Consider the following 14,222-nt stretch of genomic DNA (forward strand, 5'->3'; position numbering starts at 1 on the left):
CTATCAATGCGGCCATATTAAGGCCTAAATGCTTGCTCAGTATGAGGGATTGCAGCAAAGCTATGGACAATGCAGATGACTCTTCCTGTAGCTCTACGCTTCTCCAGGAGTGAATGCTGCTTGTCAGGACTTTGAAGCAATCAACTGATTCCCTTATATAGGATATTTTTGACCAATCTGTATAATGACTGATTTTGACTTTGTAAAGTGCCTCAAGATGACATGTTTCATGAATTGGCGCTATATAAATAAAATTGAATTGAATTGAATTAAATAATGGTGAGGAAAACTGCTGTCAGTTGTTGAGCATCCAGCAACAGAGGACGCCACAAAAAGTCTTTGCTAAAGAAGCTGCTGTGCAGCATCCAAGCACATAGATGGAAAGTTTAGTGGAAGGAAAAAAGGAGCAGAAGGAACAATAACGGCTGCATCCTTGGGGCGATTGTGAAGCAAAGATTATTCTAGTGTTCTCGTGACTCTGCCGTAAGACGGACAGAGTCACAAGACATGGGTTTTATCTGGAGTCAGTGCTTCAAGAGCACGTATGCAGGATTTTGCTCAGCAACTGTTGCATTTCTGAGGCTAAACTCAGACATCTGCACGTCACTTGTAAGCTATAAGGCTATAAGCTCGGCATCCAAGTTTCTTTGGATCCAGCGTGACGTTTGTACAGTCATCTGCTTTGGTTAGCCCACTGTGTCTTCAAGATCAAAGTGTAGACTTGAGAAAGTCTACCAGGAGATTTTAGAGCCTTTGCTGGCCAGCTTTACCAACGTCATGATTCTAGCTTCCAGGAAGACTCGGCATCTCACTGCGCCGCCGAAGAGCCTCCCTAACACCTCCGGAGAGCCGCGGGCTTATGGCTCCATGCCACGGTGAACTACTGCAGCAATCCATGCAGGCATTTCCTTAAGCATCTTTTGTGTTTGCCCTTTGCCATGTCAATGTCTGTGAAAGTTGCTATAGAGATCAATTTTTACCTACTTTATATGAAAAGAGCTCAACCTAGTATTGAGAGCATGTCGTTCCTGGCATTGATTAGCCTTTCTGACATTTCAGATATAAAATTCCCTTTAATTATTTTGATGTAGTGTACTGATTTTCTAAGGACTTTTGGGTTTGCATTAGCTGTAAATCATTACCAAAATTAACACATTTAAATACATCACTGTGTGTGTAATGAATCTAAATTAGATTCAGCCACTGAATTACTGTGACAAATTAACTTTTCGATGGTGAACTAAAGTGACGGGATGAAACTGTTACTTATTTTTCTATTAGATCTTATATCTGTGTTTCCGTGCTCCGTTCTAGTTGTGCCGTTGCTGAACGTACCGGTTTCCGGAAAAATCGAGCACGTGCAGCTCGCTGGCTTGCGACAGCTCTGCCGGGATCGTCTTCAGGTAGTTGTCTCGCACACAGAGGACGTTAAGACTGCTGCAGCCTCCGATCTAGAAAAAAAACAACACAAGCCTGCCAGTCAGTCACGGCACAGAAATCCTGAGAAGCCTGCTTGTTAGAACCGTGAAGAAAGCAGCGTAAATACTGTGGTGCAAGTCGTAAAAAAAAAAAAGAAATTACTGAAAGCAGAGGAAATCCGTTGTGAGCATGCGGGTGGCAATGTTTCCCAGAACTGGTAATCATGAGGAGGGAGAGCAATTATATGTTAACGGAATGGGGCAGAGCGACCTAAAATTAGGAACAATTAGTACCGGGAGCCATGCAGAACCAGGCTTTGATGAGCCAGTTGAACTCCAGCTGTGGTGAATGTTTCAGCTCTGATGCAGATGTGAAGAATATCCCGTTATGTGTTAAGATTTATCAGCTTAAAAATGCACAAAACTTGCAGGAATTAGAAGAAAAAAAATAAAATAAAGCCAAAACCATCAACTCTGCAAATCTAAATAAACGCGTGATTTCTTCAGAAATGACAGAGCCAGAAACAAACGGTAGGAACATCTAAACAACAATCAGCAGGATCGATAAAACTATGCCTTCCTCAGGCCATGGCTACACCACGGCAGTGATCACGTTGCCTCGTGGACGGGAGATGAGCCCCCCCCCCGCCCCCCCCTGCAAACTGAAGGCTTTGCATCTTTCCCACACAGGGGCATTGTATACGTGTTAAATAAGCCTTTTCAGATGAAGCTTTAAACCAAGCGTGACTTCACTTAAACAGACAAGAGGCTGGAGAAGAATGTCACACTCCGACACAATGGAGACGCTCAAGACAAGAGCTGAAGCTGAACCAACAAGTGGACGCACAACAAGCAAGTGCATTGTAGAAAGAAAGAAAAAAAAAGCAGAGAAAGAGCTTCAGTTTGAGTTTTAAAGTTCAATCCCTAGAGTTTCTGGTGCATCGTTATGTGAGGCTGAAAGCAGCCTGTAGACGGGCGAGCGCGCCAATAATGAGCGGCTACAACTCTTTGGGGGAACGTTGAACTCAATGATGGTGTGGGGTTGTTATTTCACATGTAGTTCAAGTTAATGAGCACAGTTCAAGCGCCATCACAAGCCTTGTTTAATTATTATTTCGTTAAAGAGCAACTCCAACATCGCAATGTTTTAATTAATCCGTCCATCAACATTTATAAACCAAAACACGTTTGTTTTTTTTTGTTTTTTTTACAGGAGTTAGAAACATTTCACAAGGGAACATTTTCTGTAAAAAAAGAGAAAAGAAAAGTAAGCCTCACTTTGCTAAAACAAAAATGACAAAAAAAGAGACAAGTTAGCCGGCGAAGGCCATGATACAAATCCTATGTAATGTTTTAAAAATATATATCATTTTATTATAAAAAATTTGATGTTCTGTGTTCTGTGATTTCGGTTCAGCTTGGTCATGTGATGAACGACGAATGCGTATTAATTCAGTTTCAACAAGCGTGAACCAAAATTAAAAAGTAAAAAAAAAAAACACGGTAAATGGCCATTTGGTTTGTCCAACTTTGCCATTTTAGTACTGAGGAAGCATCAATAGCAACTAAAACAGATTATTTTTTAAGTATGTTAGGATCTTGAAAGGCCTACCTGCTTGGGTAAACTTGTTAGCTGGTTTCTGTCACAGTTTAGGTTGAACAGTCGCTTTAACTTCCCAATGCTTGCAGGCAAATGCTGTTAAAAAAAGAAATAAAAAATAAAACAGCATTCAGACAGCATATCAGCATGTTCCTACTGAGCAACCTCAGAAAAACACAGAATACATACTGTCAAGTTCAATAACTCAGAACAAGCAGTTCGAGGCTTGTTTGTCAGATTAAAAGTACCTTTTGAACATAAAAAAAAACACTTTAAGCCGGTATTAAACATACTTTTCATTAAACCCCAATTTCTGCATGAAAGATTCTGCTTTTTATTGGTCGAATGCGATATTCTAATCTTAAAAGCATTTTTTTTATTAGTCGGAGGTGGGAAAATAAATCCTCATTAAAACATTGTCACTGTGTGATAATCTATTTAATGTGTTTCCCTTAGTGAACTGAGTTACTAAAATAAATGAACTTTTCAATAATATTCTAATTTATTGAATGTGACCGAACATGACGCCTTATCTGTGTCTTGTAGATGTATCTATTTTTATATATTTGAGTCTTTTTTTAACCTTGGTCACACTAATCAGATATCAGTAAAGGAGCAAACTGGGTCATTAAGGTTTGAATTGGTTACTATTATACTACTATTACTAATACTCACACATACAGAGGCCATGTCAGCACAGATTTTAATTGTTTGTCTAGGCTAAACTTAATTTCCTCTCTAAATCTGAGAATTAAACGCTTTAGAAATTACATGATTGGAAAATCTGAAACATCAATATGGTTTGTTTTGACAGGTACAAGCAAAATTTAAAGGTATAGCGTAATAAAGCCGAAGCAGGTTCTTAAGTGAACTTGTTTTATGTGTATGCCTCACCTACCAACATTATTATTACAAATGGTATAAAACTAATTAAAATAAATAGTTACGGCGGCACAATGACCCCCAGCATGGCACTGTGCTGCAGTTCTCCAGCTAAACCTGGATCCCCCACTACACCCTGTTCCTCCCAGGTCAGCTTCTTTTAAACTTTGTCATTATGCTCAGATACCAAACATGGGCAAATTTAGGCCAGTAGCCATTTTTCCTGTGGCAGGTCTCCCACACTTAAGATTCACACTTTTGAATGACATGTTCTCTTTTATTTTCTATTTTGAAAAAAATGGTCAATAAATGACCCTCTGTATCAACATCATGTGTACATACCTTAGAGAAACAGGAAGTCGTATTACCAATTAAAAGTTCTGGTTTTCATTTCAAAATGGCTTCAGCTAGGTTTTTATATTTCTAAAGACATGGTTGGGGTGCCATTAGTTTGTGGTCCAAGTGATTTTGTTACAATAGGTACTGGGGGGGAAAAAATCCCAGGTTTATTGCTGACCACCTGCAGTAATAAATTAGGCTCCATAATAATAACTCCAACAACACATCAACTTAGATCTCTGCCAGAGGTGCCAAAAGCTCAAGATAATTTCATATGATTAGTGTGTTTCCTTGTGAAAACATTCTCAAAAATGTGTTATTGCTTTTAAACTGTCTGCATTCTTATGCAATTTGTAGTACATTATCAAATATTTTACTATTTGCATAGGAAGTAAGGAAGTAATTAGAACCAATCAAAACTTTTTCCCTGATTTTGACTCAGGGTTTTCTGTCTTACCAGCAGGTCAACCTAAAGTAGACATTAATCATTGGACATGGTTTTTTTGATCTGGCGGCCTATGTTTATCATGCTTTTCCACCTGCGCACAAACTGGCAATTAGAATCTGCTCTCTAATTCACGCTGCAATCAAGCGCCATTGTCACTTTGAGGCCCTCAAACACAAGCGAGAAAGACCGACCTGTATCTGGTTCTCTGTGAGCACGAGCTCTGCAAGACTTTCACAGTTGCCGATGGTTTCTGGAAGAACAGTTATGGCGTTTAGGTCAGCTTTCAGGATGGCGAGTTTCTTTAGTTTTCCTGCACACAGAGAGAGAGAAAACATATTTTGTTAAATGCGGTGCGTCGTAAAGGGTGGAATCATAACTCTTGTCAGAAATCAGAAAACGTCACAACAGGACCCTGAGGGGAGTCGTTTTTTTCAACTCTCTGCAATCACCTTGGTCAAGTGTTCCTGTATTTATGCCTTATTTTATGCTTTAATGTGGTTTCAATAAATGCAAGCACGAAATCATAACAGCAACATGAAAGTGCAACTGCAAGGATTTAGTCAAAAATTAAGTAGACCACAAAAACTCCTAGAATTAAATAATATTTTTTACCATAGCTGTCAAAATTGTTTATGTGCCACCAGTTAATATAAAAATTAGCTTAAACAACTTTAGGAATAAAAGGAAGGCTCATTGAAGCTGTGCTCCTGAACACAATCCTAAGAGCAGGGAGCAAATTACTAGTGTTGCATTAAGTGTTAACATTTACTGTTGTTAGAAGATGAGATTCAAAACACAAAAGGAAAAACAGAATGGGCAAATTATTGAGAACTGCATTAGTATTCAAACCGACTGTAAGAGCAGAGCCATAAAGGTTTGGATCGTAGCAAACGTCTGGTTCTCATATTCTTCTGTCAAGCATTTACACTGGGTTTGCAGGGGTGTCAAACCTCTTGAAGCATCCTGCCTAATCTTCTAATCTAGAGTACTTACACTTGCACCTTGCATCACAGAGAATAGACTTAAAAAAAAAAACTTGTGTTAGTTCGTAAACCACCGAATGCCTTAGCACCAAAAGTTATCAGAGACTTGTTGCCGTTGCATCAACCTTCTAGACGACTCAGGTATTCCGGTTCAAGTCCACTCTGCATCCCCAGATTCAGAACCTAAGCCCCATTTCTTTTAAATCAAAGACAAAAACGCGTTTGTTTAGAGTTGCCTTTGACCGTACCATTTAAACTATCAACTGAAATGTTCAAGTCTGTAGTCCAAACTTTCTTTTTGCCTGTTGTTATGCCACAGCAATGTGCCATTTTCTGTCATTTCATCATGTAAAGCCCTTTGTAATGTCGTGCTGCTGACATATGCAATACAAATAAACCTGCCGTCCCTTGTCTAAATCCCATTTAATCTAAATCCCATGTAAAAGGTTTGGCGAAGGACGGCGATGGAGGTTTATAAAACCGGCATTAGTTCCCGACCACGGAAGACCTTCATGAAGACATCGTCACCGTGTGGAGAAGCATTTCCACCAACCTACTGGATATTCTTGGATCAAGCATTTCTGAATGGATTTGTAAAGAAAATATCCACACTCTTTGGAAAATTTTAATTATGTTCGGCAGTGTTTTTTAGGCATCGATGGTCTTCAACTTTTGATCAGCTTAGAGTTTTTTGCCCACTCTGTGCGCTTTGGCTCTTCCTCTTGTTTTTGCATCTTGGTTATGATCCAGCTATGTGAAGAGTGAAGCCTCTGTAACGTTTCCCTACTCTAAGGCTTTTGATCCGAGCCGTAGAGAAGTTGTTCGATTAGAAAACACCCACTTCAAAACTATCATGAAAATATTTACAAAACTAATCGTACAAAAAGGAGTTGAGTTATGCTGAAAAGGAGCCAGAGGAGTCCCCATTCTTACCGATGCTTTCTGGAATATGCTCCAGGGAGTTCTGTGACACCAGCAGATCAGTGAGAGACGTCAGTCCTCCCAGCTGCTCCGGAAGAAACTCCAGCTTGTTTTCGGATACATCCAGGTACAACAGGCTTTTAATTTGGCACAGCTCCTAAAGTGTAACACCAATGCAGGAAGTTAGCAAATGAGCATTTAACAATGACGAAGCACCAAAGTTCTTACCAGCATCTTTACCTGGGGTAGATTTCTACCCTCATAATTGTTCTTAACATGGTAAATACAGTAGGAGGTAAATAATGGCCTCATAAAACACTGTGATGTGAAAATGTGTTTGCTTCCTTGTACATTTTTTTGTTGCTTTGACTTTTTGGGGCACTTTAAAGTATCAAAGTAATTTTAATATTCTAAAAAGTTAACTTGAGCGAATGCAAAATGCAGTTTTTAAACTATGATCTTGTGTGTTTGTGGAACAAGCTTTCCAAACCAGAGGTTTCCAAAGTGGGGGTTGTGACTTTACAGACTTTACAATATCAAAGATATAATTGTTTTTAATATAGCAAATTTATGCCTTCAGTCAAGGAAAAATTAGTTTTTCCTAAAAAATCTATGACTTTTCGACATCAGGAAAGATCCACGTTTTTTTCTCGTAAATATGTGAAACTGATGTAAAAGTTCTTGAGTTCTTTATGGAAATTTACTCCAAATAATTTATGTTCTTTAATCTACAGTGGCCATAACACAAATTTTCTTCTTTACGGAAATTAGAAGAATGAAATCATATTATAAGGTGTACAAGAATAAAGATGATTATGAGAATAAAGTCACGCAATCATTTCAAAGACCTGAGAATAATTACAATTTGATGCTAATTTGCAAAAAAAAAAAATTAAGTATGTCCTTATTTGTGAAATTGATACTGAAGTCTAACTTTACAAGATGCTCAACTTTCCTAATTTTAACACAGGGGGAAGACTGCACTTTTTTATAAGAGTTCTCACAATATTAGTACTTCATCCTCGTAATTTTATGACTTCGTAATTTCCAGAAATAAAATGGGGGTCGCAGGGTGAGAAGTTTGGGAACCCTTGATTTAAACCAACCAGGCCTTTCTGAAAAGTAACGGACCCCTAACCTTAATACCCTTTGTCTTGTCTCGACAGGCAAGGGTGGATATTTAAGTCTGTTTAAGGTCAAGCTACAGCATCTCAATCAGATTTAAGTCCAGATTTTGACAAGGTCACACCGAACCCTTAATATTTCAGGGATTTTTTTAAGCATTAAGAGGTGGACTTGCTGGTGTGCTTTGCATCAGTGTCTCATTACACTTAAGCTTAAGATCACAGAGATTCTCCCTCTAGAGAACAAACCGTATGGTTTCATTAATCACTGCAAGTCCTCCAGGTTCTTAAGAAGCAAAGCAGCATCGGAGCATCACATTACTACCACCGCGCCTGACTGTCGAGATGAATTTCTTTACTGAAACTACAGTAAATTACTGTAATTTACTGCAATCTACCGTGATTTTCCAAGATGTATGCAAACGAAATTTTGTTCTGTGCGCACTCTGTGCATGCAGAATGACAAATAAAGTTGTCTAAGTCTAAGTCTAAATGTCCACTTCTGTGACAACAGTCCACAAAGTGTTTGGGAATTCTTAAAATGTTTTTTTATGGGGAAATGTGAGCTTGACCTTTGTGTGGTTTAGAATTTGTAGCTCTCTCACTGATGTAAGGTTTTTCCTCGGTCAAGCGAGGCCTGCAGTGCTTTAGATATTCTTCTGGGGCCTTTTGCGACTTGCTGGATGAGTCGTCAATGCGCTCTTGGAGCGGTTTTGGTAGAATAGCCGCTCCTGGGCAGATTCCCCACCGTTTCACGTTTTTTCTCCATGAAACAGAGGAGAACGGCTCTCAGTGTGACTCGCTGGAGGCCGACAGCCATAGGAGCGTCTGCCGTCTATCGGTTTCCAGCATGACAGACGTCCATAAACTTATTTCTCATTTGTTCTCGTTTTTTTTTTTAGAGATTTGTACCGAAGAAAACTGTATTGAAGAAAAATATCTCACTACAAACACAAGCTTTCCTTTTCCTCGCTATAACAAGATATTGCTCTTCTTGTTAAAAAAAAATAATGACCAATAATTAAACCAGAGGTTGTAGTTCTAGGCTGTTGTATTTTTCTTATTCAAACAGGATACTTGGGATTAATGTGGAAAATATCAGAGATATTCCTTCTTGATTTATGTAGAAAACCAACATAAAATATTTTTTATGGCTAAAGCAGACAACAGCTGGGTGACTTACATCAGGTAGACTGCTCAAGTTGTTTCCATCCAGCCAGAAGTCCTTCAGGCTGACAAGGCAGCCAATGGACTCGGGCTACAGGAGTAGGAAGGCAATGAAAGACCAGAGAAAGGAACAAGGGAACAGAAAACGGAGACGTTAAGACAAAGAAAAACACAGAGTAATAATTTCTTATATTCTCTTTTTTTTTGTTCCTGTGGGACTTCAAAATAACAATCTGTTGTGCTAATTTTTATATTATGGTAATGTAAAACGTAAACGAGTCCATGGTTATAATTAATAAATGCTTGAGTCTAGAAGTAAACAGAGCAGCTGTGGAAAACGTAGTGAGGAGGTTAGTAATTCAGAAACCGAGAGCATTTCTACAGACTTAACAGTGAGCGACGAAAAGAGCAATAATCAGGGTCTGTCGCTTTTACTCACGCTGCCCAGGAAAATCTCACTTAATGCGTCACCTTACTGGAGACAATAACAAATGGACATCTCCATTTGTTATTGTCCATATATGGCAGGAAGGAGCCTTTTCATCATCCAGCTAAAATCACTTTGTCCAAACCCGTAAAAGTTTTACATGTTTTAATTTTATTTATTCCTGATCATTAACGCCTGTGTTGTGATAAAAAAAAAAAGATAGCTGAGACAGAACACCTTAAGAGATCATTAATCACTCCCATTTATTAGTTTTAGGAAGGATAACAAAAGTCCTTCGGATATTGTTCAGGTATATACAAAAGAAAAGATCTTATCAGCCTGACCTTCCTCTTTCTAGCTTTAAAATCATTCACCATCTGAGGTTAAGCAATTCACATGAGATTAAAGCTTAAAAGGCTTAAACCAGACGGCCATCCTGCTGTCTGCATGATAATAAACCTGCAACCAGCCATGCCTAAAACGGCACACTGCACCTCATGGGAGCCATTTTTAAACTTTTAAAACTTTCTTGCATTTTTTTTTTATGTATTTAATGGATTTTTTTTTTAATTGAACTATAGGGAATGCATTTATTTCCATTGTGCGCATGTAAATATACAATAAAGGCCATGAAATTAAATTAAATTAAATTAAATTAAATAAGATGTGAAATCTTTTCTCAGGGGATGCTAATCTGCCCGGATGCGACGAGAACACGGAAATGGGAGGATTTTTATTTGCTCATTTTGTTGACAGTGCGGCATTCTTCTCGAGAATCAAAATCTGTGAAAAACAAATATGTGTATATATTTTTTTTTTCTTTTTTTTTTCCAACTCACCAAATCGTAGAGGTCATTATTCCCTAGGTCAAGTATTTCAAGTTTGTGAAGCTGTGATAATGACCTGCGGGTGACAAATACGTTACGATCCGGACACAAAGATACGCAAAGTAAATGCACACGTGTAGATTTAATACTTACTCTGGCAGGAACGTCAGGGAATTTTCTCTGAGCTCAAGTGATACCAAATTAGTCAGGCTGCAACCAGAAACAGACAGGAGGACGATTACACGTTTGGAAATCAAGGACTTGATGAGGACGGCCGCGCGGCCTTGCCATCAGATAACAGGGAACAGGAAGTACTTTGGAGGTGTGCCGGTCTTATCGAGAGCTGCAAAATTGGATCAGCATAAACAACCGCTGCGTGCTTCCAATTACAGAGCGAAATGTCTAACCCACTATGAGAAACCAAAGTACAAAAGTTATCTTCTGTTGGCAATGCGTGTCTGAGTCAGCATGTACCCAATTAAAAGCAACTTTTATACGTTTATCTCGTTGACTACAGGTTTGACTAGATTAAGAACCGAGGTGTCGGAGGTAAACCAAAATGTTTTTGTTATGGGAGATTCTGAGGTGAACGGTTAACGCGGTAAACATTTGTGGTATTTCATACACTGATGTGTTAGATACTGATGTATTTTAGAAGGATTTTATATGAGAGACCAACAAAGAGTTGAAATACTGTGGAGTGAAAGAAATACAAACTGAGTGCGGTGTGCATTTGTATTGCAGTTTTAACACATATTTTATTTGTTTATTTTCAGAAGATGGATTGCTCTGCAAGATTTTTAAGCTTGGGGTATTGTTTTATAACCTAACCTTTATCTAAACCTCTCTACAACCTCCTCCCCGACCGGTCTGCTGTGCTCCTTTGCCTTCATGACGCCGTTTTTCAAATAAACCTCAAATAAACACTACACACAGGTGGATTTCTTCTATGTAGAAACTAAATCGCCTCTGAAAGCAGGAGGTTGCACTGGATTTTATTAAAGGGTATCAGACCTCAGTGGAGTAAAAAATACCCACTGATTTCTTTAGATTAGACTTCTTTTTTTTTTTTTTGCTGGTGCAAAAACAACTTTTCTAAAATCCATCCATCCATTTTCTAACACGTCTATCCCTTTTTGGGGTTGCGAGGGGTGCTGTTGCCTATCTCCAGCTGTCAACACAGGACAAAACCATTCTTACACACACTCACACCTAAGGAGAATTTAGAGAGACCAATTATACCTAACAGTCATGGTTTTTTGGGACTGTGGGAGGAAGCCGGAGTACCCGGAGAGAACCAACGCATGCACAGGGAGAACATGCAGAAAGACCCAGGGCAAGGGTAGGACTTGAACCCAGGACCTTCTTGCTGCATAGCAACAGCGCTACCCACTGCTCCACTGTACAGACACTTTTTCTAACAATGTATATATTTTTTTTTTCATAAAATCCAAATAAAATAAATACAATTTTGTGCTTGTAACATAAGCTCCCCTATCTGTGCAGAGTCATAGTTAACATCCATCCCCAGTGGTCACTGGGTGAGAGGCGGGATTTAGCCTGGACAGGTCGCCAACCAATCACAGGGCAACAGAGACACACTCACACCTAAGCGCAATTTAGAGAGACCAATTAACCTAGGGGGGGGTGGACTTTGGGGGGGCAGCCAGAGTACCTGAAGAGAACTCATGCATGCACAGGGAGAACGTGCAGAAAGACCCCAGCCTGGGATTCAAACCCAGGACCTTCTTGTTGCAACAGTGGTACCAACTGCACCCCTGTTCCACCCTTATATTCACTAAATAAATGTTTGTTATGCAGGCTGAGTAAGTTCACCCTAAATGAAACCACATAAAATCAGGGTGACCCTCAGCTGAGACTGCATGAAATGCAAGAGACAATTAATCGTGCTTCTCTTCTCGTTTTTTTTTTTTTATTATTATTTGTTCTGGCCACAGCGGCTCGCTGAGGTACCAAACAGATTTCTTGTCAGGGGGGAAAATATATAAATAAAAAACTTCCAACTCAGAGATAAACTGCTTGTGGCTTTTAACCCCTCGTCCATTTATCTTATCTATTCTGAAAACCTGTAAGCCTTTTACGCCAACTGTGTTCTGCTTTTCATTAGCTTCTCCCCTTGATGGAGAGCAGGCATTCCTGTCAATGCATTATGAAAGATAAACACAAGGTATGTAGGGGGAACAGGCAGTTCCTACAAGGCAGAGGAGCGAGACCATTTGTGCAAAGTTGCTGCAGTTTAGTCCTTTCCATTACTGATTTCAAGGCAGAAAACATATTTATCTGAAAGTAGTTGTTTATGTGCAAGATTACCATGTCGCTTCAAAGTGTATGGATTCCCAAAAAAAATCCACAAATGGGTCTTTCTAAGTGCAATGCGTAATCCCAAATAAATAAATAAATAAAACACCAAATCCCCACCTAGTTTGGTGAAACCATTTTAGAGTTGGGTTTTTTTATCCCCGTTTTAAGCCGCTGAACGCGATGCTGTGCATGACACAAAATAATACTGAAGGATGAAAGCATGAACAGCGCTCTCATTTTTATCTCAAGCCATCCATATATGGGACTTATTCATAGCAACACCTGAACAGTAAACCAAAAATATTCCTTCTAGGAGATAAATATGAAGTCAACAAGCCAGGGGTGCAATCACTGAAGTTAGCAATCCTCTTATTAAATCATCACGAAGCATACAGTGCCACTCAGCAATTTACATTCCTTTGTCATCAACATGAATGACATATTAAATTCAAGTTTCCAATTATGTGTTTTATTGTTCTTTTCCCAACATGCAGCTTCAACATTTTTTAAACAAGAACTGGGTAAACAGTTTCAACTTAAAGGGTAACTCATCCCCAAATCAACTTTTCCCTTAACTGTGAACACGGTTGTCTTATAGTACATACACGGTCATTACTCGGGCAAATTACTGCAGATTTGTTAAAATCCTGCTTTAGTGTCTAAAACTGTCAGTGTGGCGCCCTCCTAAGGTTCAACAGGTGCCTTGTATTGCATTGTGAATCAGTATTGCTATAGGTTCAAAAGTTTTCGTGACGTCAAAAGGAGAATTTGACGTGAGTAGCTTGGCCGCTGTGGGGTATAAAAGCCTAAAAAATAAAGCAGCTCTGTCTTGTGCCCCTGTAGCAAGCACTGTTGCCCTCTAGTGACATTTTTTCTTCAAAAAAGCAACTTTTTTCTGTTATTGATGACTTTGTGTTCTGCGATTACGGTCTTGAGGCAGCAGCGATGCTACCATGAGCCCCTTCCTACTTCCCAATGCGCTGTTGCACAGGCAGACTGCTGCTGCCTCGTCCTGAAACCCACCTGCAGTCAGAGCAAAGAGAGCAGAGGGGAGATCCACCACACTTTGTTTCCACAAATGAATCATGATGCGCAAAACTGTCGGTGATCCCGTTCTAGATTACGAAGTGGGAAATAAATATGATAATAAATAACTGGACCCATCCTGTCCTCCACTGCTTCGGCAGCACCACCTATCAGGCATTGTTGAGTCAGCGATGGCTCAAACTGATAAGGCTCTGGCCCACCGGGCTCCACTCACTCCCTCAACTTCCAGAGAAAAAGAGTGAAAATCCCCCGCCTCTAAGAGACCGAACTGTGGCGTAACGTCCAGCATCACTCTGCTCACTCTCCTGGATTCAATATGGCCGACTGAGCTAGCTCCAGCTTTCCCAAAATTAAAGTTTTCATATTTTTCTGGGGGCAGGATTGTGCTTTTACATACCCTTTAAAGTTCTAATCCACACGGTCAACATTACACATAGAGACTCATATGTACACACACACATCCCGCTCCAGCAAAACCAACAGACTTGTGACATTTAAGAAAGGATAAAAATCTACTGACTGGCTTTTTAAGACCAATGATGAGAACTGAGACGAAGACCCTTTCTTTTTAATGCACATAAATAAGTTTTTATGAGCTATATCACTGAGTGACATGGAGAACAGGCACAAGGGGAGGAGTGTAGCAGACTACACGTGTGGTGCGTATGTGACATGCTAACACGACAACATTTTCTGGTGAAAACAGAACAGTGTGGC

General features: G+C 39.5%; 1 protein-coding gene across 1 annotated transcript in view; it reads right to left on the bottom strand.

The window, feature by feature from the left end:
• The window catches only part of lrrc1 (leucine rich repeat containing 1), a 40,189-nt gene that overhangs the window by 6,165 nt on the left and 19,802 nt on the right, over positions 1-14,222 (bottom strand). The window contains exons 5-11 of the mRNA XM_036126404.1: positions 10,290-10,346; positions 10,149-10,212; positions 8,899-8,973; positions 6,604-6,748; positions 4,879-4,997; positions 3,031-3,114; positions 1,336-1,451 (exon numbers count right to left, since the gene is read on the bottom strand). Coding sequence (XP_035982297.1) covers positions 1,336-1,451; positions 3,031-3,114; positions 4,879-4,997; positions 6,604-6,748; positions 8,899-8,973; positions 10,149-10,212; positions 10,290-10,346 — 660 coding nt within the window. The remainder of the gene's footprint in view (positions 1-1,335; positions 1,452-3,030; positions 3,115-4,878; positions 4,998-6,603; positions 6,749-8,898; positions 8,974-10,148; positions 10,213-10,289; positions 10,347-14,222) is intronic.

The sequence above is a fragment of the Fundulus heteroclitus genome, chromosome 22 (genome assembly GCF_011125445.2).
Source record: "Fundulus heteroclitus isolate FHET01 chromosome 22, MU-UCD_Fhet_4.1, whole genome shotgun sequence".
Taxonomy (NCBI): domain Eukaryota; kingdom Metazoa; phylum Chordata; class Actinopteri; order Cyprinodontiformes; family Fundulidae; genus Fundulus; species Fundulus heteroclitus.